General features: G+C 37.9%; 1 protein-coding gene across 9 annotated transcripts in view; it reads left to right on the top strand.

The window, feature by feature from the left end:
* The window catches only part of tpm3 (tropomyosin 3), a 28,634-nt gene extending 5,047 nt beyond the window's left edge, over nt 1–23,587 (top strand). The window contains exons 1-9 of one of the 9 annotated variants that reach the window (XM_049476337.1): nt 5,718–6,458; nt 9,653–9,786; nt 9,881–9,998; nt 10,286–10,356; nt 13,229–13,304; nt 16,417–16,479; nt 17,002–17,071; nt 17,344–17,422; nt 18,437–18,829. In XM_049476337.1, coding sequence (XP_049332294.1) covers nt 6,327–6,458; nt 9,653–9,786; nt 9,881–9,998; nt 10,286–10,356; nt 13,229–13,304; nt 16,417–16,479; nt 17,002–17,071; nt 17,344–17,422; nt 18,437–18,440 — 747 coding nt within the window. In that variant the 5' untranslated portion in view covers nt 5,718–6,326 and the 3' untranslated portion in view covers nt 18,441–18,829. Of the gene's footprint in view, nt 1–5,717; nt 6,459–9,652; nt 9,787–9,880; nt 9,999–10,285; nt 10,357–10,716; nt 10,793–13,228; nt 13,305–16,416; nt 16,480–17,001; nt 17,072–17,343; nt 17,423–18,436; nt 18,830–22,285 lie in introns of those variants that run through there. The other 8 variants (XM_049476339.1, XM_049476340.1, XM_049476332.1 and 5 more) reach the window with 8 other exon arrangements.
* The last annotated feature ends 556 nt before the right edge of the window (nt 23,588–24,143 follow it).

Here is a 24,143-nt window from a genome sequence, read left to right as displayed (position 1 = left end):
CAGCATCAAAAATAAACAGCTCTTCTGATTCCTAAACTAAATATATCTGCACGGCTGAGTGTGTGCTAGAGTGTGTGTGAGGCTAGCTATGCTGTCGCAGTTTGAGAGGGACATGTGAGACCTGTGTGTGTCTTGGAGGTCAGGATCAGGGCCTATCACCTCCTCCCTTATGACCTCTTCTGTAAACTGACAGCTGATTAACGGCATGATTAGCTTAGCTATCTACCAGCTATCACTGCTAAAGGGGCGTGTGATGTATCAATATCTTAATTGATTCGAATTATTGGAAATACCAAGATACAATTTATACGTTATTATATATATTATAATAACTTTAATGCTAGGCATGAGCAAACTAAGTTCAAACTGTACAAGTTAATTTCATATGGAACTAATGTACTAATGGTGGTGCACTGTGTCATATACTATTCCATATAGCAGTGCCTTATTATGGTTATGTAACTATATTGTAATCCAGTGGATTTTCACTGTGTACCTCATTTCGCATTTAAGAAATATCAAAATCATTTCAAATCCAGATTGCCTGCTCATTGTGTACCATTTGGGCAATATAGGTTTTTGATTGGACACACTGTTTCCGCATAGCCAAAGATTTTTGTAGATTTTTCCCCATAGAAAATGAATGGTAATGCAGAGCTCATATGAGTGAACAGCGTCAGTGGAAAACCTGAGAGTGCATAGCTCTGAATACCCATGACACTTCCTGTCCAGTACAGTCATTAGTGTGATCATTCACACTCCAAACATAGACTCCCAGAGAGAGAATTAGCAATGTATTCCTATCATTCCTGTAGACATTCTTTCTGTCTACATAAAAAATGAATGAGAAGAGGCTACCATCATATAACCTAATGAAACAAAGCTTGGCCTAGACTCAGGAGCTTTATATTAAAGTTGATTTAGAGTTTTAGATTTTATCACAGAAGTCTAAATGTGTCCTATTAGCTGTTTCACGAGCTGCTGCCTCACCGCATTTAAACTAAGTTACTGACAGCTGACAACGAGGCTGAGCTCTTCAGCAGCTCTGTTCTGGCTGTAACTGTAGTTTAATTCTGCGTCTCTGGCGCCATCTTCTGGTGATGCTGCAGTACTGCATCTGTATTAACCTCTGCCTTATTTAACACACAAATTACAACAGGAACATTTCTCTTAATGATGAGGTGAGACAGGAAGGGAGAGACAGGATATGATTACCCAAGTTCCTCTCTGAACCCCTGTGTAACATTGAGAATACTTAATAAGCAAATAACATAGAAAAAACAATTTCAATTATAAAAAATCAATGATACAGTTTGTTAAAGTCTAAAAACAGTGTAAATGTAAAAGGTTTCATCCCGTTTATGGAATTACATTACAAAAAAAAAAAAAAAAACAGTTTGTTTGAAATTTTAAATTTAGATGTTATAAATTTACTTATATCCACTTACATACTTTGGCCCAATCCCATTTCATCCGCTTGGCCCTACCACTTAACCGTAACCCTCTGTTTAGTGTGTTCACACCTAGGGGTAGGGTGTCCTGATTTTTGTTGGGCCTGCAAACAGAGATTTATCAGAGGCTCACTCAAACAGAGAGTTATAAATAATCAGGACAAGATGGCGGCGGTTTCTATGTAGTGTTTTCTTTTCTAAAAAGTATGATAACCATTGCAAATAACCCTTTACTTTATTACAAGCATAAAAAAATGCTAGCAGTTTGTCTCAGCTAGATAGCAAGTTAATTTTCCCAATTCATCTTAAATGATGCAAATCAATTATTTAGGCTGCTGCAGTTGCGGTGAAACGTAAAAAATCCATCAGGAAGCTAGTTGTCTCAGGAGGTCACAGGTTCAAACCCCCCCTCATGCAGCTTTGCCATCAGCTGCCAGCGTTCAGAGGGAGCACAATTGGCCTTGCTTCCTCTGGGTGGGTAGATGGTGCTCTCTCCCCATCACGCTTAAAGGTGGTGCCGGGCGGCACGAGGCATCTGTGAGCAGATGTATCGGAACCTACCCGCTGTGCTTTTCTCCGAGCGCGCTAGCCACTCAGGCAAAGATGCATCAGCAGCAACTCGAAAAAAGGGGTGACTGACTTCACACGTGTCGGAGGAGGCGTGTGCTCGTCCCCACACTCCTAGGGTCGCAGGTGCCACTGGTGATGGGTACGCACAAAGGGATGGGACAATTGGATAGCCAAAATTGGGAGAAAGTGGGGAAAAAAAAAGAAGAAGCTAGTTGCCGAATTTTGTCACGGAGGATTTCAAAATATTTAGCCACAATTGATGACACTCGAAAGCAAGTCATGGGGTACAAATAAAAAAGGGATCTGGGCCTTGGTTTACAACTGTTTATCTCCAGTTATTAATGCCAAAAAATAAAATAATAAGGACTGTTTCTGTCTGGATTACTTTTGAATAACAGAGCTTCTTTGCCAAAATCCAGGATTAAGGGATTAATAGCGTGCTGGAAAATTGTCGTATAAAAATGACATTATTTTTGGTTAATAAAACCATACAAAACAAATGTTAACAGAAAAAGAAAATCAGATAGAGACCCCTTTGTCATATACAAAGTTAAGAGAGAATATTAGAATAATATAACACAAAAAATCCAGTCATCTAATACTGTTTTAAAACTCTCTCTTTTAAATCAAATACTTATTGACCTGAACTTATGTAAAAATAGTGAACTAGTGTTTAAAATGTACTGGAATTACAAGGCGACATTAACATACAATAGACAGACAATGCCACTTTAAGGCAAAAAATTTGAGCAGGGTGGTGTCACTCAAATATGAACATTATGATCAGATGAAATCCATCCCCTCGGGCCTGTCCTAAACACAGATGCACACTTCAGACAGCTGAAATTTAGTTCCTAGTAATGCCAGTTTCATTGCTCATGCTAAACCACATTGTGAAGTGAAGATAAAAGTGTTGCAATTGCGCATTTCATTATGTTCTGCACTCATGCACTTACACAGAGAGCTCAGCATGCTCTCATGTAGGATCTTGTTTTCAGCCCTTGGCCTGTATTTCTTGGCAAATCCTCTGGACTTATAAATCCTTTTTGATTTATACATATACATTTTACGATATGGCATTTATACAGCTCAATCATTAAAGTATCAACAAAGCCCTTATACTATGTTTATTGTAATGCTTAGTCTGCACGTTACCTAGGCAACCAGACTTCTGAAAGTCTGGGAATGCTATGTTTTATTTTGGCCCACCACTTCCCTTTATACCACTTCTTCTTTACACACAGAGAGAACACATATATTTAATATTATATATTCAACTAATTTTGTTACAAGGCAGCTTTACAGAAATCAGTTATAAGACAAAAACAATCTCAAGAGGAGCCAAGATTGTTAATTTAATACGGTAGTTGTTTAACTGATGTACTCATTGTAGTGATGGTAAGAATAATAAAAGTAACAGTGATGGTTAATAGCAACAATAATTATTATTTTAATGATTAAAGCAGCAGTTAAAACCCATGTAAATTTAAACAGTAATGGACAGTGGCCACTACTCCAAGGCAGGTATCAATAGCTGGAGGATAGGAAGCTTGTCCATTCAGAAATTTCCAATTCTGATACTGATAATTGAAGTCAGAGAGCAATTTCTAAATAATACTTTTTGAAAGCCTTCTTCCAAATTATAATATTTATACAAATATTTTTATTTATATTATACAAATGATAAAAAATGTATGTTGCTTGAACAGTGTGTATATGTACTGCCAAAAATGGGCTACATGAATGCACATAAATCGAGACACTGATGTTCATGACATGCATATGGCATATACCACTATGGCCTAAGAATTGTGAGTTCAAATCCCGGGTCATGCAGCTTTGGCATTAGCAGCCAGAGCCCGAGAGAGCTCTCTCTGAGTGTGCAGATCACGCTCTTTCCCCTCATCTCTCCAATTGTGATGCTAGCTAGCACATGCATTCTAGTGCCAGACACATTGTAAACAAAATTTTAACTTAAACTAAAATTATGTTGATACAAATAAGGAGGGAGCTATATGATTGCTACTAACAATTATCAGTGATCAAATTAGGAAATGCCTGGATGAGTACCAGAACAACTGAGACAGAATTGTGAAACTCAAGCAGCATCAAGGAGGTGTTCAAGCAGAGTGAATTCACCCTGAGTTAAAGTGTGCAAGAACATGTTTCAGCATCCTGTAGTGTTGTAAGAGAGTAAGGGAGGCTACCACACTCACCCAAACACACACACACACACACACACACACACACACACTACACATCTTAATGGAGCAGTGTAATACTGCTGTGACACATGCCCTAAGAGACATGATTTGATCACTAGGAATGTTGTTTCCCATCCAGGTTCTTTAGGTACCCAACAAGCCACATTATGCTATAGAGAATAAGTAATAGACAGTAACAAAGTAAATGTAATTTTCTACTGTACTGTAAGTTTTTTTTTGCATTAGTATTTTCTTTATAAGTGACTTTTTTACTCTAAACCCTCAATTTCAAAATCAAATATCTTATTTTTTACTCTATAACATTACGCACAATCTAAAAAAAGAAAAGTTGTAACTTTTAGCAAGCTCACCAAACACAGTGTATATTCTGTTTGAAACTTGTTTTGACCTGTTAGCTACCCAGTGAAGACAGTGTCAAATTTTGGGAGGGCTCATGCCAACATGTAAAATTGAATATATGAAATATATAGATGTCATATAGTGAAACTGTGTTTAAAATAAACTTTTTTTATATATTTTTGACTATCCAGATAAATCTTTCCATCCGGACAGAGTCAATTTGATTGTGTTTGGATAAGAAGTATGACCTTATACCATTCAGAGATTCCTATTGGTTTGTACAGTACGCGATCCATCCCACGTGCACATCGTCACACTATAGCAAGGAAAAGAACTTGAGTGAAAGGTCCCAACTAAGCTTCTTTAATATATTTGCAATGTACTAAAATGCATTCGTTTTTAACGAGTATGTATGCAGCTGAAACAGGGTTTAGAAAAATGTGTTTTGGGGAGGGGGTAGTGCACTATAGGACTGTGGTGCACCCAAAGCTTTTGTCCTTAATGACATTTTTTCCTCTTACATTATTTTTACTTTTATACTTTAAGTAGTTTTGAAACCAGTACTTTTACTTGAGTAAATAACTTGAGTTGATACTAAATCCTTGTATCTATACTTCTACCCAAGTTATGAGTGTGAATATTGGCAACTGAGTGGTTTGGATTATTCAGTGATTCAAGCACCACTGCAGAGGACATGGCTGTCCTAACCACATGTGCTGACCTGTGAGTAAAGGTAGACTAAATATGAATGTTCAGATGTGCTTAGCTGAGACTCTTCTAGCGTTTTAATACATGTCACCCAGTCTCAGCGAGGCGACAGACAGCCTTGCTGCCCCACCTCGACCAAGGTGCGGCCTGGAATGCCAGCGTGATTTAAGCGCTCTGCGTCATTCACCTGGACACGTGTAATCCAGGGGGTGGCTTTTCCTCAGGCACTTCGAGAGCAGAGCGCGGGCGCTGCTGGCCGGAGATCAGCAGGAGGAGGCGGGGGTGGCTGTGGGGAAGGCGGCGCCTCTGATCTGGGATCAGCACTTCCACACGGTTGTCTGTCTGTCTCTCGTGCTTGCTCCAGAGCGGCGGAGACTGGGTGGAGTAAGCGGAAGTGGGGCTGAAAAGGAAGAGTGAGAGAGACAGAAAGAGAGAGAGAGAGTTGAGGGGAGGAGAGAGAAGAGTAGAGTTGAGTTCACTTCAGCTCTTTTTAAGCAGTTTGTTCACCGGCTGGTTTAGATACTAGCTACCAAGCTAGGGTTAGAGAAGAACGGCGGTGTTGAAGCTCAGGACTCCAGCTAGCTATCCCTCCCTCCTCCTGTCTTCCTCACTCTCTGTGAATCTGTAGCCTGCTATCTTCAGCGGAAGCCAGTCAGTGAATGAGAAGAACCTGCCACGTCTTTCTAACAGCGTGAAGAACCAAGAAACGGGGAACAGAGTCAATTTTCGGAGCTCCCTCACTGATCCTGGACCAGCTAACCTAGCTAAGTTTACAAGCCGCCAAGCGTCAAACTTGCTTGCTTGTTGTGTTTTTTCAGGTTAAACTCAGTGAGTCAGTCTATCCCTCTCTCTGTGTTTGACTGTGTGACTTGTTGGCGGGGCGTTGGTGCTGTTAGCTAGCTAGTTAGTTAGAGAGCTAGCCGCCCTGTCCACTAGTTAACTCCACGTAAACTACGCTGCTTCCAGCTTTAAGAGGACACTGATAACCGAGCACACTACTCTTAACTAGTTAAAACAGTAAAACAGTCCAAAAATGGCCGGAGTGAACAGTCTGGACGCCGTGAAGAGGAAGATCAAGGTTCTGCAGCAGCAGGCAGATGATGCAGAGGAGAAGGCCGAGATTTTACAGCGGCAGGTCGAGGAGGAGAAGCGGGCGCGGGAGCAGGTAACTAACGTTTAAAATAATAAACCCGATACACTCTCATCTCTTAACTTATAACTTACTTTAGCTGAGCTCCGGAACTTTCATTCTCTGGCAGAAAGCCGGACTTTATTATCGTACAAACCTCGTTATGTTTGTGGGCAGACAGTCTCTGTGGTTTGTGCTGTGGGGCGACACTAACTCCTCTATTGAATTCACACCCTGAATCGACGCCCCGCTCAGAAATGAGCGGTATTCAGAGGCAGCATCTCACAGCCTGACTTCCCTGTTTGGAGTCCAACTGAAAGGTTGTTGGCATCCACAGTTAAAACGGGCGAATACACACACTCAACACAACTGACCCCAGAGCTTCTGCTTTCAGACTGAAACTCACCAGCGAATCCTCGAAAGTGCAGAACTGACTCGGAGGAAGCTAACGTTACAGACTAACATTAACTTGTTTGTTTAAATTAGCTTAGCTTATCTGAATTAGCCCTAAGCTAAAACAAGCTAACCTACAAAACCTTACTCAGGGGTTAGTAAATTCACACTTCAGATACCATTTAGAATTGTATTAATAATTTTAGAGTATAACTAATTTTCTAAGGCCACTGTGACTCATATGTCTCAATTAATATACCGGTATATATATTAATTAACCTAACTAAATAGCTAGAAAACATTCCTGGACAAAATAAGTTATTCTTAGACTAATGTAACTTTGACTAGTCACGTGATTCCATTGATTTACATGCAGTCTCTCTCTCTCTCTCTCTCTCTCTCTCTCTCTCATATCTATAATTAGCTAACCTAGCTAGGTTAACATGGGTTAAATAGATAGCTAGCCTACATATTTTAACACTTCAGTTTTTTCCTATTAGCTACCTTTGCTACTAGTTAACCTGATGTTCTTCTGACTAGTAAAATGTGCAGGTCTAACTTACATATCTGAATGAATGACAGAATTGTTGTTGAGATATCTGAAATCTGAGATATCTGAAACAGTTTATGCTAGTAAAAATAATATTGAATTAAAAATCTTAAATTAGAGGGTTTTGAAGATATATCTGGTGTATCTCTTTTTATTAGAGGTTAAAATGGTTTGTCATACTTGGCTAATGGTGTGTAGGGGGTTTTCTCAATGTTTCCTTCATTTAGCTACTGTTTTATATGAATTCATGAGGTTCTATCCACAGTTATGTAAATAATCAGGTAAATACAGTATCATGTAGTTAACATAGCTGGCTGGTTAGCTAATCTGTTGAGGTTTTAGGACAGGATATTTAACGTTAGCTAAGTTAGCTATGCAGGTTTTCTGTTTTGAGGCCTGAAGCGCTGCTAGCTTAGCTAAATCAAGTTCCTGTAAACCTCGTGTTTCTGCCTCAATCTGAGGTGAAAATGTGCTTTTACATTCTCAGGCAAGTCATTCATCTTCTCACCTGACTTCTAGTCAGCTGTGGTGGTCTCACACTGCAGCAGTAGGGGGTCTGTCGGACCTGGGGACTCGGGTGATTCCTGACTCTTAGACCACAGCAGGTGTTTGAGCTCGGTGAGAGAGGGAGAGTATGTGTGTTTTATTGAAAGTCAGTTCAGGTGTCTGAAGCGTGCTGAAGCGGCCGCAGCTCTGTCGGAGATCAGCTCTTCTCTACCCAGTCCTTATTAGGAGCGAAACTCCAGTTTGTGAAGGATGTCGTAATATCCGCCAGCGGTTCAGCGTGTGTGTGTGAGGAGGTGCAGCTCTTCACATGCCTCTAGCGATCTGCTCACAGCTGGCCTGAAGCGGTTCACATTAATGTAGTTTTTTTTTCTTTTTTAGAGGAGCAGATTTCTTTTGATTTTTCATGTTTTAGGTTTCTGTGTACTGACACACACCCAAAATATACAAAAAATAACTAATATTCTAACAATCCTGTATATAGCTACCTTTTTAATTATAATATGCACATGATATTTCACAGTGGACCAATAGTGCAAAGTGCTAAGAAAAATAACCTGACAATAAAGTGTCTTGCATCGATTTTCATCAAAAGTTAAGAAGACTCATTCCCCTACTTTTTCTTTAAAATGGCCTTTTTAGAGATATGATGTTTGTGTGTGACAGTGATGGGACTGAGAGATTACTGTGATGGGATTTTGAAATTGGATAATTAAGATTGTACATCTTTTACATATTGAAGCTGCCAGAGGTAATCTCAGTAGTTAGACAATTGCTCCTATTAGAAACTTGTAAGCAACTTATGTTTCAGGTTTTTTTTTTATTTTACACTTTTCCTTAACTGAAATACAATGATGTTTTGTTTGCACCATGTTTAATATAAAAGCTGCATGTTGGGTTTTAAGAGGTTGCTTACTATTCGTAAAAAAAATAAATACAACAATAGCTTGGGCATTACTTTAAATTGTTCTGTCTGTTTACAAACCGTGTAAACATTATTTTGTTATGTAAGAACTAAAAAACATAATCAAGAATGGTTCATTTATTTGAAGAATATTAAGATCCTTTTTTATATATAAACCAAATATCGCCCAACCCTAGACCCTGACGGTGTTAAATAATTAAATATATATATTCATATAACATAAGGAACACATGGGTGTATCATTGGCTAAGTAGGTTCCAGTTTGGCATGTGTGGATTGAAATGTCAATCTTGTGGATAAAACTTATTCATACAGGCCCTTAATGGGCGTGTTCACTGGGTAGCCTGTTCTTTTTAAAAAGTACAAGATGTAACCAGATCCCTAATTATGGTCACTCAATACTATATTTTGATGTACCTTTTAGCAAGTAGTAATGCTGTCATTTTAAGGGCGGTAATATTTGTCTGGCTGATTTCTTGTTTCCCCTCTGTTTTTGGGACTCATGTGTACAACACTTCCATTTTCACTCAGTAAGTACTGTTGAGGCATGTTTTAATCCATGTACACCCACTTTTCCTCATGACTATCTCTTCACCTCATTAGTTTAGTTTTATTATGAGTGTGGTTGGTAACTTAAGTGGCAGTGAGAGCAGTGTAATGCAAACTGTTTATCCATTTGTTGGCAATGCGATAATATCCTCTGTCACTTCATTGCTCATTTGAATCATTCCCAGTCAATGCCCATTTCTCCTTATTTGTCAGGTGTTGCGCTGCCCAGTCCTTCTCCCCTTTCTTGCACTTAATTGCTTTGTGACAGCAGTGTGTTAATAGATTTGTCTGTGCCTCTGTGTCTCATAGGCTGAGGCAGAAGTGGCTTCTCTGAACAGGCGTATCCAGCTGGTTGAGGAGGAGCTGGACAGAGCCCAGGAGAGACTGGCCACCGCTCTGCAGAAGCTGGAAGAGGCAGAAAAGGCAGCAGATGAGAGCGAGAGGTACACCCATGCTCAAGTGACCCACAGCTTATGAACTGCTTGTACACACATGCACAAATTCCACAACATGCATGTTTCTTTCTCTGTGGAACAGAGGGATGAAGGTGATTGAGAACAGAGCTCTGAAGGATGAGGAGAAGATGGAGTTGCAGGAGATCCAGCTGAAAGAGGCCAAGCACATTGCTGAAGAGGCTGATCGCAAGTATGAAGAGGTGAGCGACTCACAGACACCCTAGGGCTAGTACCTACTTGAATGCTTGCGTATCAGGTGTGCTTACACATACTCACACAGGCAGGTACAGACATTACACACGGATTTTCAGCAATGTGCTCACTCAACGCTACCTGGAGAATGTATGAAGGAGTGAGGTCATCGGACGCACTCACCTTCTCATGTCGTCTCAAACCCCAGCTGTTCACCAGGTGGTTGGTATGGAGGAATCCTACATCTGGAAGCAATTAACTACATGTCCTTTTATGCCTGTTTGTGTGTGTGCAGGTGGCTCGTAAGCTGGTGATTGTGGAGGGAGAGTTGGAGCGTACTGAGGAGAGGGCAGAGCTTGCTGAGGCGTGAGTCACAGACCTTTTCAGCACATCTCTATTTTACTCACACACTTTCAATTTTGCCTCCATATCTGTCTGTAAGCGTAACACACCCATCCCTAAATTAAACTCATTCTTCAGTAGTGTAACATAGTCTTATGGCTGTGTGAATATAGGAATGTAGTATGTTCATAATGAAGTTTTTATATATTACATTGGCATGTAGGGTTGGGAGGGGTGCTTGCATTTGCATGATCAAAATGAATGTTGTGACGTAACCAAACCACTACACCCTTTTTGTTTGTGTGTCCCTGTTTTTCTCTCCCCCTTATCCCTTTGGTTTGGCATGTCTGAAATTTGGTTCAACTCCCTCTACTGAACTAACAGTGCGAAGAAGCAGTTGGAAGATCAGCTAAGGGGTCTGGATCAATCACTGAAGTCTCTGCAGGCCTCTGAGGACAAGGTATAAGACTTACATGTGGAGTGTGTGAGAATGTGTGTGTGTGTAAGGCTGTGTGTTAAAACAAAGCTTTTATGAAACTTATTAATTTACATATTATGCAATATTTGGTCATGATACCAATTTTGCTGACTATAGTATTATAGACCTAAAATAATTAAAAGAAAACAAGTTCATATTCATATAGTTTTAAGTTCAGAAATAATCAATATTTGGTGGTATAACCCTGGTTATTAATTACAGTTCTCCACCAGTCTTACATGCTGCTTTTCGATAACTTTGTTCCACTCCTGGTGCAAAAATTCAAGCAGTTCAGATTGGTTTGATGGCTTGTGATCATCCATCTTCCTCTTGATTTATATTCCAGAGGATTTCAGTTTGGTAAAATCAAAGAAACTCATTTTGAAATGGTCACTTATTTTTTCCAGAGCTGTATATCTAAGGCATGATTGTCTTAAATGATCTATTTTTTTATTAGTTATTTCTAGGAAACATATCATCCATATATTGCGACAGGCCTTTGTTCATGCACTTACTGTGCAATATCTGCAATACTTAATAAGGCCTGATGCCTTTATATCAGAACGTTTCCTAAGTGTAATTACATGTGAAGACATAAGCTGGAACTTGCTGTTCTGAGAATTATAATTATATGTGGCTAATGGGAAGTTGTATGTGGTTTTAGTTATTTGTTAAGACCTCATTAGTTGGGCTGGTTAATGTGACAGATCATTTTAAAATTGTGTGTATGTGTTGTGGGAAGTTTGGGGAGCTTTAAAAAGTCAACTGGAAAGATTGTAAGACTCCGTCCTCCGGCAAAGGCCATTCTCCACCTTTACTGCTTCTGCTGTTCTCGCTGCAGCTTTTCAGTCAATCTCCTTTTCCCACCACTCCTTCCTCTCTCACCTAACCTCACCTCAACAAGCAACCCTCTGATAAAAAAAAAACCTGCATGATTCAGCCTGTTCTTGTGCGCTTGTTACCTTACTGGCATGCAGGAGAGTGAAATGAGATCTTCGCAGGTTTGTGGATCACTTACACCGTATATTTTGCAACAACCCGAACTGTGAAAAAGCTTTTACTGCTCATACTGCCAGAACCTTTCATCAAGAGTATTTTTTTTTCCTTTCAGATTATTAGTACCATTCAAATGCTAAATAAAATATTTATTAATGTTGGACCAGTTTGTTTTAAGAGTAATTGTACTGAAATTTTACAACCAGTAAAATGAAGTCAAATGAAAATGCAACCAGACTTCCAGAGTTCCAGCTTCTTATGTCCCAGATTAGCAGTGTTATCAACACCAATTGATGATGATGCATTATGCAGTATGTTGTGCATCCGATCACAGTAGACACATAACCATAGATGGACAGAAGTTGGAAAGCAATATGTGTACAATTGGAGAAATAATCATGATAAACTGTACAATACTACTGTTGATCTGTGGTGTAGCCATCTTGCATTCTGAGCTTTCAGAATAGGAAATCTGACTTGTGGGGACATTCCAGTGTAAAGTCCATATTTGGTACTACATTCTCAAGTTCAAATGAAATGCAGTATATATTAAGAAGGCCAAGCCAGATAAAAAAAAAATTGGAAATTCATAAGAAATGGATACAGAGTCTGACCAGACCACATTTTGTAGTGCTGTAAGTGTAGAAACCTTTGAGCCATGTTATAGCAGTTTAAATGTCCCAATAGAACTGCAATAATGGAATTAGAAAAATTTACTAATTCTGTCCCACACAGCAAAAACTACCAAGTGTAAATGCATCTGGCATCTAAAATCTTCATGTAACCAGGATTCAATCCAAATACTGGTAACAAGAAATGACCAGGTGTAAACAGGGATCAAAAAGATTCTTAAAGAATTTAAGCAAGCATCACACTTAACTCCTAGATGCTAGTGAGAGACTTGATTTGTGTTTTTTTTTTTTTTTTTTCTCTCTAATCAAGCAAAAACTTGATAAATGAATCTAAATAGTTTTTCATGCATTATGTTTCACCTAATGGTTTCTAAAATAGTTGATAAAAATAACTTGCTATTTGTTAGTTATTATTACAGGTTTTATCTTGATGTATTAATGTTTAAAAATTAATAAAAAAAAAGTATTTCCAATCATTTTAAGTGTTAATATAATTAAACCGTGCCATAGAATAGATAGTTGTATCTTCCTGTTTATGAACACTAGTGTCACATGATCAGTAAACTATACTTAGAGTAACATTGGCTTTAGCCTACATCATCTGTGCTTACATCACCTGCAGTTTCTCTTTCTGTCCACCTCTGAGCTCTGCTGTTCTTTTTCTGCTATTTTATACATGTTCTTTTTTCCCACTCTCACCTTTTTCTTCTGGCCCTCTTCTCTTTTGTTTTTCTCTTTCTCTGTCTTTCTCTTGCTTCTTTCCAAATCAAAATGGCTGCCCTGCTTACAGTAAATGTGCTGAGCTGGAGGAGGAGCTGAAAAATGTCACCAACAATCTAAAGAGTCTGGAGGCCCAGGCTGAGAAGGTATGGGGGATATGTGCTGCATGATGTTTTAAAGATCAGCCAAAACTGGCTGTCTGTAGCTTCTTCTCAACTGTACAAACAAACGGTTCTTGTAGTCAAACTGTGTGTTAAAAATTTTATGTAGATCGGAGACTTAATGATAATGTGTTGTATTTTTCCCCATCTGTTGTGCAGTTAAATATTTGCTAACTTTAATTTTACAATATATGCCTATTGAGCCTACCACAGTTTAGCTCCTCTTTTGTACTGCAGTTATTGAGATGTATTAAAATGTACAGGGCGAGTTAAGTCGCAGGACGTGGTTTTATTTCAGAAACTAATTATGGAGGCTTTTAAGATGGCGGCCATGTTCCAAGCATGGACTAAAAGAAAGCCCCTTACCTGTTACTTGCTGGGGATTTCAGATATGTCCTTATTTCACTTTCATTTTTTGAATGAAATCAAGGGTGTCCGGTGACTTTCAACTGTTTGTAAAGCTCATGCTTAGCTTTGCTAACAGGCAGTAGCTTAGCACACCATTTAAACACCATTATCATCAATTGTTTGAGGTTTACAGCTGGTTACATTCTAGCTTAACCAGCATCAACCAACTCCTCTTTATCAATCACTCAGTTGTTTGTTTGAGTGATGGGTCCATTAATGAATTTCCACTGGATGATTCAGCACAAAAGTGACCTAATTGTAGAGCTAGTTAGCGGTAACTTTACTCACTAAGCTTTCCTACCTAGACACAATTGGATAATGGCTAATAGTGCAAATTTTAAACTATGCTATTATGTCCTCTTACAAGCTGTATTTTCCAAATATCATATTTTTCTTAGAGTTCTTACTGTTTGTACCTGAGCTAAATGCACCTGGATTTAGTAGTTTAGACAGATGTTACTTATAATATCAAGGCTACAAAGGCATTTAAATAAATGAAAAGCAGCTTTTTAGCACATCATCCTTTCTCAGAGTTCAGTAGGCTCAATTTCCAGGAAGGGAACAATAGTTCCTTCTAGCTCCATTTCGTGACGGATCTTCCAACCCCACCTGTTCTATATAGCCAATCACCATTGTTCTATCTTACTCGCCCAATCAATGACTCCGGCCTGATCCTGTGGACTTAACATGAACTCATGCTTTTACGAGTGGCCTTTTCCTGGCTGTGCAGATGTTTCATCATCTGTAGCAAAATGCCAAACATGTCAAGCCACATTAAGTGGGGAAGACTCAAATGCAGGGAAGTGGGAGGCCTTTATTTCACCGCTGTTAACCGTCTCCAGTCTAAAGCCTGAGATATTAATCAGTATACTCTGAGGACCATGGTGTAATGATCCAGTTAATAGACACACGGATCCCAGTTGTTTTCTCAGCTTGTTGAGTTCATGTGATAGGGATGGTCTGCAGCACAGTTCAGATTAAATGGCAGTGAGATGTTAAACTACGGTTGTATGTGATGGTTTTTGGTTTCCCTGGAAATCTTTAAAATGTTTTAAATAAAAATGAGTACAAAATAATTTTTCGTATCATAAATACATACATTTAGCAAATAAACATTATTTTTGCTCAAAAATTTGTGGAGAAATAACTCATTTATATTTTTCTAGAGGTTTCCATTTTTATTTTTCACTTCTATAACCTATTAAACATTGGACCAGGGATGGCCAGGCATTCTATATTTGATCTCTATAGTTCATCTACATATTGAATTTGTTTGTATAATTCAAATGGTTCTCATGCAACATTTCAAACAAAACAACAAAGGCTGAATGTATGGTCAGCTTGTCATCATGGAAAGTAGTTCAGGCTGCTTTTCAAACAAAGTTCTTACGTTCTTATCATGAGAACATGATTAGTTAAGAGTAGCACTGAAGTTGAGACCCTTGAGCAAAGAGCAAATGAAGTGCTTATATCTCGCTGTGCTGCGACTGTGGCTTATGTCCACTCTAAATTGCTGTGCTCCGATAATGATGAAATAATCCTACTGCTTTTGTGGCTAAACTGCATATCTGTGGTCATTAGTTTAGTTTTTGAGTAAATACAAGACACAAGCTTTTAAATTATAGAGAGACAGTTTGTAGACCATGATTACAGCTTTCAGTCTGTGGGTTTGGTCTTGTTTGTTTAGCATGGGCTGAATGTAGTTAGAAGCTGGGGAGTGTGCTTTATGTACAGAGTTAGTTTAAATGTCAAAGCTTGATCTAAAAAAGAACATAACTAAAAGAGGATAAAACCTGTTTCTACTTAATGTGTTCTTCTTACCAAGCTGTTCTAGACTAAATGCGGGAATTTTAAAGCTTGTAAAAAAACATTCCATGTTTTATATGAAGCTTGTTACAGGTTTACTGGTGCATATTTTTACCTTGTATGTTGCAGTTTTAGAGATTCCTGGCATAGAACTGCTGCATCTGTTCACCATATTCATAGTCTAACGTCAACTTGTTAGACTAGCCCACAAAAGCCCACAAAAGTTGTCTCATCATTTTAAATCAGCATATTTTGGGCCGATTGGAACAGCTTTCTGTTGGACAGGTCAAGAATAAAGCTTAAGTGTTTTAAATCACTCATTTTTAAATACCTATAGCATTTTTAGTATATCTTAAACCTCTGAAGCTGTCGCAAACATTTTCAATGATAAGTAAAAATGGTTGATAATAGACTAAAATTATATTATGTTTCAGTCATGGGAAATGTTTCTTCTTTTTTTTTACGAATCTATTTTGGTTGTTCTTAAGTACGGAACACATTCGTCTTACTCTTGGTTGTTCCATGTATAAATATGGTCATTCTCTGCCTGCCTTAATGTGTTGCTCCACATTCCTCCGCACATGTCCTGATTTGTTTAAAGTCCTGGCAGTGTACCTAACTCCTTACGACTGCGCTGTCTCCAGCCTTGCACAACAGCAGCCCCAGAGCCCAGCCAACGCGGAAACATGTACACAAAATACATTTTCTGCTCTGTTGTCTCCCCTGGCTTATTTGGGTGGGGCTTTCTGGTAGTTTTAGGGTTTGGATTTAACATTTCCTTTTTTGGAGGAGCTAAAGTGAGATGTATTGATGGCAGTTAGTTAAAGTAAAGCACATCTTTGTTTATGTTTACTGATTTATGTTTTTTTGACTGTGTTTATAGTACTCCCAGAAGGAGGACAAATATGAGGAGGAGATTAAGATCCTGACTGATAAGCTGAAGGAGGTAAGTCATCTATTTTTCAACCCACTGTACTGTATAGATGTGGAAATATAGATTTAATTCATATTATATAAATAGAAATGATTGATTTAGATTTGATATAAAATAGATTTTTTTTTTTTTTTTTTAGTAGTAAAATATGTTTTATGCCCTACACCTCTGCTTCCTGTGGGCGTGTCTTCTGTTCCAATGCATGTTTTACCTGCTCAATTCTATACACCTATAAATGTCACCCTGTTGTCTAATCTCTGCCTTAAATGTAATGTAACAGATTCCGATAAGCAGTTTAATAAAGTAATACAAATAAAATGCTTCTTTTTTGTTTTATATTAAGATAACAATTAGTAGACAGACCTTTTTATCATTTACATCGTTGTTTGTTGACTTTCTTGCTGCCCTTCTGGAAAACAGCAGCTGCCATGTCATACCGCAAGGCTTTTATAAATGGACCAATGGGAATGTTGCAAAAGTCTTTTATAAAAACTTTCCTCAGTTAATACAATCAAATGTGCTTGCATTTCCTAGGCTGAGACCCGTGCTGAGTTTGCAGAGAGGTCTGTGGCTAAACTGGAGAAGACCATTGATGACCTGGAAGGTAGGGCCTCTGCCAGAGCTTCACTTTTTTACTACGTCTTTATTTGTGAACAATCCAACAAAACTCTCATTCAACAGAACTTTCATCCCTCACTTTGCTTCTCTTATCACTTTCCCACATTTGTTATCCTGTCTTTCTTATTTTTTTATTATGAGTTCTCCATTTTTCCTTCTGTTTTTAATCTTTCCTTTGGTGCCATTTTTTGTTCGTTCTTTCTTTCTTTCTTTCTTTCTTTCTTTTTCCTCATGTTTTCTATCTTTGTCTGCAAACAGATGAGCTGTATGCTCAGAAACTCAAGTACAAGGCCATTAGTGAAGAACTGGATCACGCCCTCAACGACATGACCTCTATGTAATTACTGGCCTGTAGAGTGTGTTTGTGTGTGTGTGTGTGTGTGTGTGTGCGCACGCTTGTACACATGCTCAGCATTTCAGGAGTGTGAGCTATGCGAGTGTATGAATCTCACTGTTGGTCTGAGCAGCTAGAAATACTTTTTGATATGTTTTTATAAGTTTGTGCTTTTTTAAAAATGATGGCTGTCATTGAGTGTATGACTTCACGCCATTGGATTTTGTGGCCATATTCTGGCCGTCACTGCAGGTGTAACCTCACTGCACTTTAATTGAGTGTGTTTTTTTATTTGTGAGAGCAGCTAACATGCTGTTGTGGCTGAAGAAAGCACTGCATGGAGTTTCTGATCTGCTTGCTTGTGTGTCTTTAGGATTTGCTGTGGTGTGGTGTTAACACAAGTAACTTTGCTTGAAGAAATTCTGATTTTACAGGGCACATATGATGCATAATATATACACTCACCTTCAGATAAATTGTTGATTCCTTCTGGGTGTCCCTGTTTTATATGATGATGAGTATTTTTTATATATATAAAAAATAATAATAAATAAAAATACAAAGTTAAATTTCTTTAACATATTCATTACTTTAGTGTTATTCGGTACCGTTCACTCCTCAGTGCATACAATCCGTATATGAAAATTAAGATTGAAAAATAGCCTGATTTGAATGTATTTGTTTTGTGAGGTGATGGAAACCAAAACATTTGCATACCTGCGTCCATTCAGGTTTGCCTTTTCAAACTGAAGGAGTGTAGGGATTATTTTATCCAGCTCTGTTTTTTGGATAAGGTATAACACGCAAATAAGCTCTGTTATGGCTGCGTAAGACTTTGGTGGCAAGCAGTCATAAGGAAATTAGGGTTAATTTAACAAAAGCAATCAGAATGAATGTGCTGTAATTGGACTGTAGTATAATGTGGGATATGTGCCCTTTAAACAGTGGTTCTTGGTTTGGTTTGTTCTATTGAATTCGTCTGGTGGTGAGGTGTTTATCATCCCTGTTTGTTCACAGATAATAAGTTTCTGGACTTTACTCTGGCTGACTTTGACCTTCAAGAAACTCTACTTGGCCCTCTTCACCTTCTGTGCATCTCGATCGCTCACTCTCCCCTCCACTTCATCCTCCATCTTCTCTCTGCAGCTCCAGTTTTATGTATCTGTCCTTTATTTGCTGTATCTTTTATTTGCCTATTTATTGTTTCTGTGCATTCTGTCTTCTTCTTTTTCCCCTCTGTATTGTCATTAATTGTGATTTCAGGCTTTGATAGAATAATTTGGACTTGAACTCTCTTTGGTCGGTGTCTTATTTCTTCAGCTCTTTCTCTCTTGTCTTTCTGCTGTATTTTGATGCTCTGTGTTCACTGCTAAATGAAGGGAGGGGAAAACCCCTTGTTTTCTCTTTTTAGTGTTTTCTTGTCTCTCTTTCTTGAAATACCGACATCTGCAACACTTTTCCTGTGTCCCCAACATAAGATTAGGCTTTAAAGGGCAATAATAGTTTATTTATAATCACAAATTATGTGTTATAAGGTTACAAACAGATTTTAGCCGTAGATACATTTTTCACATGTGCACACAACCATGACTTATTCTTACATTGCAATTAGCGGACATTTTTATCCAAAGCAACTTACAAATAATGATGAACGTAGAAGTTCAAGGTGCCAAAAAGGGGCCTAAAAGAGACCAAGGAGAATTAGTGGAGTGGATAGAGGAGTAAAGGAGAGGGAGCAGGAAATGGGATTAGAAGTAGTTAATATGTTAGAGGTGTTATAAGAGTAAGTGCTCTTTGAAGAGCTCTGTCTCTGGGAGGTAATGTGAGCCTTCAGGATTGAGTGCAGGTAGAAAGGAGCTGCTCTATCAGAACCTTGTAGGCGATTGTAAGAGCTCTGAATTTAATACGAGCAGCAACCGGTAGCCGTTGGAGCTCAATCACTTTTATTTACTTTACCAATGTAAATTAATGATTTCTTGACCTTGAGCTCATGCTGATCTGATACTTTTTTAAGTTTTAATGTTAAACTATGCTTTTAACAGGTCAATTTTAATTAAAGCACTCCACATGATCATTTAAAAAGAGGCTGACATGCCGATACTTCTCAAACTCTTTACAATATCAGACATATTTGACCATTTTTGCTTGTACATATCATGTTACAGTGTCCCAAACACAATATTTATTATTTTATGTGACACAGGTCTTATCTGAACAAGAAATTAAAAATTCTGAATTGGTCTGCTTTCATATGTGATGCTGGAATTCGATATGTGCCAATGCAGCGCTGTCTAAATAGCCAGATCAGAGTTTGTGAAAATTCTACGTCAATAAACTCACTGAGGAGAAGGTATAATAGAAGACGACAGTGTGGGAGGGTTTTAAAATTTGAATAGCAGAAGTCTCATAGATCTCTTAGATTTTAGGGTTCAGATATAATTAATATGGCATTTGCCCATTTTAATGCCCATTTGCCCTCTCCCCAAATCATTCCTGTTGTGAATCTGGTCAGTAACCTAGTTACATTGTTTGCCAGAGATTCTGCATCAGTGTCAGTTTTAAAAGAGATGGTGGCTGGCTTCACATTGTATTTGAGGAGGCATGTGCAATCCTTGACCTTTCTAATTAAGTAAAACATTGCGATAAAGTTTTAATTAAATAAAAAAAACTGTAAGGATGAAAAGCAGCGAGCTGGAACACGTTCTCTGACTGTGATAAGCCTAGTGATGCCAGCGAAGATAACACTAAAACATGAGACTGCTCTTTAGCACATGATTGTCAGTTTAGGAGTATGTATTGTTCAGGGGTTAATATCAGATATATGTGACATTACCAGTATAGTGTGAACTGACCATTGCGTTTGGAACATTTTAAAAGGTGCCTTTTAGGTTTCAAAATGAAGTTACATTAATATGGCTGAGCAACAACAAATCAGTGTAACTCGATAAATGCAAGGATTCTGTGGTTGATGTTTTAAAAACAGGTTGTTGCTCATGATTCCCTCAAAACAAAGGTGGCTTGAATACCTGGACAGTGAGCAGTTAGTCATTAAGGGTGAGGTTGTCAAACAGTAGGGTTTATGATGTTTGCAAAAATATGGTAATTTGTATTTAGTGACTTTCTTTTAATTGTAGCCAGTTGGAATTGTTAAACTTTATGCCAACCATAGCCCTGTTTGGATTCGGTGAGGTTAACAGAAAAGACATCTAAACTGCTTGCATTCACACTGCAGCACAGATACTTGCTCATCCTGTAATGATATATTACATTTATTATTGATGAACTAGTTGGAAGATTCTGTTATCTATTTGTGAAGTTAAAATCATCAGCAAATCACATTAAGTGCTGGTGATTTGATGCAAGGTTCATTCTCACTTGTTGCTTTGGGAATCTGCACTACTAGATTTGCTATGGTTCTAATTATAAATAGCTTTGTTCTAGATCAGGTTAATAGCACATAGTTTGTATTAAAATGTGCAGAAACAAAAAACAAAACAAAACAAAAAAAAAAATATATATATATACACACACATACACACGGCAGCTGTACTGTTAAACATTAACATAAGGCCATCTTCTAAAACGAGTATTAAACCTATCCTTGACCTACACACTTTTTGAATAACTTTTTTTTTTTTTTTTTTTTTTTTTTTTTTTCCCTTTTGAAAGGAAAAAATACAGTCTATGATGACTGGGAAACCAACCCCACATCATCCTTTATTGATTCTGTGTTTGTCATGTTAAAAGGTTAAAGGTCCCCTACATTTACAAACAGGGAAAGTAAAAATTACAACTTGAAAGGCTATTCATGTGCAAATATCATAATGGGAGCTCCAAATCAGTGTTCACCCTGATTTTGACATTACATGATCTCAGCACTGGTCCATACATTGAAAGAAGCGTTCATTTCAGTTTGCGATCAAAGTTTTTGTTTTTCGTGATCCAAAAAGGGTTTAATATCTAACAGAAATACACTGCCAGATGTTTATGTGCTCAGAGACAAAATACAGTTCAGTGGGACAAAACAAAGCACGGTGATTCTCTATTGTGTTTTATATTGCACAGTAATAAAGGTTCAACATAGTGCCGGGCATGTGTCTACTATATCTTTAAATACCAGTATTACATCAAGTAGGACTGAAAAAAATGGACTGAAATAAAAAGGAAAATTGTTTTTTGTTCCATGTCAGCCAAACAAACAATCTTTTCATTGAATTGTGCATTTAAATAGGCACTGAAAGTCACAATCACATAATGGAGTTTTGCACAAAACTAATTTTATCAGAATGGAGTTATGGTACATGAGATATAAGATCAGCTCAGTAATTGTAACAAAATAGGTCAAAAAGAATCAAACAGATTGGTGACTAGTCCCAGATTAGCTGCACTGTGCAGCTACTTCACATTTGTGTGTAGAGAGAGAGAGAGAGAGGTCAGTGTATATTGCCCACAGGTAATCTGGGCAATTTGTTTCCTGTGGAAAGTAACTGTAGTGTTGGACAAAAAGTCACTACATTTGTTTCTAGTCTTGTCTTTGAACACAACTCACTAGTGGGGCCTGAAAAGTTGCAAAATTTAGCAATTAAACTAAGTTTCAGCACTGAGGCTAGGTTAGCTATCTCTGCTAATACTACTATCATATATGCAGCTGGAAAGCAGACAATTTGTGATGCAGTAATAAACAAATACAGAGTATGATGGGTGATGCTCAGTACTTTTTAAGAGAGTAAATGGAGAGTAAAAATTAACATATTTGCATGGCTAGAGGAGGGATCCCTAAAGTAAAGCTAAATAAATCTCTGTAGCAGATGATAAACAGTTTACAGTTAAACAACCTAAGTGCTTTTTTCCTTCCCTATCTTGCAGAAAAGCTCAGAGGAGCCAAAGAGGAGAACCTGAAGATCCATGCCACCCTGGACCAGACCCTAAGCGAACTCAACAGCTTCTAAATGTCCTAGATGAGGACATTCCCCTATTTCCCTTCAAGACACACTCATCTCATCTTCTCTCACATTTGGTCCAGTCTTAATTCTCTCAAAGGTCTTATTTTTTTCATTAAGATTATTATTATTTTTGTTGTTCCCCTTCCTCTTTTCTCCAATTTCCCATTTCTGCTTTCTGTTGAGGCTGAGCTCAATGAGCCAACCAGCTCTTGGAACTTGGAGCAAAGCTCTCAGAACTCCAACCCCCCCGCTCTCAAACCCATCCATTCTACCAGAACTTTTTCATTAAGATTTTTTTTTGTTTTGTTTAGTTTGCCTTGTCATTTCAATACCAATCTACGGGGCAATGCTGAAGTGTCATCCACACATTTTTAGAGCTTTTCTCCTATGCCAATTCTTCATCAGTTGAAAGGTTTCGGCTGATGCTTTATGTAGATATTGCTTTGGTTCTGACAAAGCTCAAATGTGATCCTTCACATCAGTTGAGTCCTTGACTCTTCTACTCCAACCCAAAAGCCTTTTTTGAGCAAGTTGATCATGAGCTTTTGATAACATTTAAGCTACTAAATTAACTTTCACTCTGTGGTCAGCTTCCTTTTTTTTATGCTTCTTTTCATATTTTCTTCCACTTTCTCAGTCCTTGTTCAGGCTGGCTTTTTAAGCCTAAATCATTGGAGAATTTCTGCAAAGGCTTTGGGTTTTAAAAAGCCTGAAATAGCTTTTGTGTCCAGCTGTAGGTATTGTGACTTGGTGTGACTTATTATTGTTTTGTTTTTTTTCCTGCATTTTAACAGTAACCCACTGCCTTATTGGACCACTGTGTGAATCGCTGCACTGTATGGGCTTTATAGCAGCCATCCTTTTGAGCAGAATGAGCCAAGTCCTGCAATTTATTAAGTGTTTGTTAAGAATGATGAACGGTATTTATCTCCTTTTTAATAAAGCAATAGTTTAGTAATAAGAGGTGAGAAAGGGATTGTTTTTACAGCCAAATGAGCGCGACATCACTGCCAATCCTAGATGTTCAAGGGCCTGTAAATGGTGCGCACACAGCACTTGGGAGACAAACTTTTTAAACACTTAAAAGTTAATAAATAAATGATTTAAGGGTGAATGCGTATTTTTTAACTGGAAAAGCCCAAAATACAAATATAATCACTGTTACTGTCTTGTTTGTGAATTGATCTTTTTTTTTTTTTAATAAAGACCATGATTTTTACTGTCACTGGAATAGCTGTGGAACCTTTTTTTATACATATAAAATGTTATTTTGAAGTTTAGGCATATTTTTATAGGTTTAACTGGCATTGAGTTCAATTTCTTATTATGTGCCTCTTTCTAATGGCTTCATTAATGATCGCCTATGTGACTAGAACATTTCACCATTTTGGCAGTGGTAAAATTTCTTATCCCTCAAAACGGGCATAATATCTGCAGTATTGTTTACTTGTGGCATCCAGAAATGCAGTAATTGCCTTCATGCTTTTACACTAGTGTTAATGCTGTTCAATTTTGTTTAAAATCTTGTTACTAATCTCACACTAATCAAGCAGGGTGTAGGGTTAATTTTAAAAAGGGAGCACTGCTGGCACCTGGTGGTAAAAAGCATACACAACAAAAGATTATTAGGTTATTAATTGTGTTCCAGAATGTATTCAAGCTGCTTACATACCAGAATTGTTTTTTTTTTACTAGGAGCTGACTACTTTTATTGAGTCACTGTAACAAGGCTTTTTATTAAAGTCTCAAACACTGTGAAACTACATTTTATAAGATTTATT

Source organism: Astyanax mexicanus, chromosome 3, assembly GCF_023375975.1.
Source record: "Astyanax mexicanus isolate ESR-SI-001 chromosome 3, AstMex3_surface, whole genome shotgun sequence".
Taxonomy (NCBI): domain Eukaryota; kingdom Metazoa; phylum Chordata; class Actinopteri; order Characiformes; family Acestrorhamphidae; genus Astyanax; species Astyanax mexicanus.
This window is presented reverse-complemented; position numbering and strand designations above follow the sequence as displayed.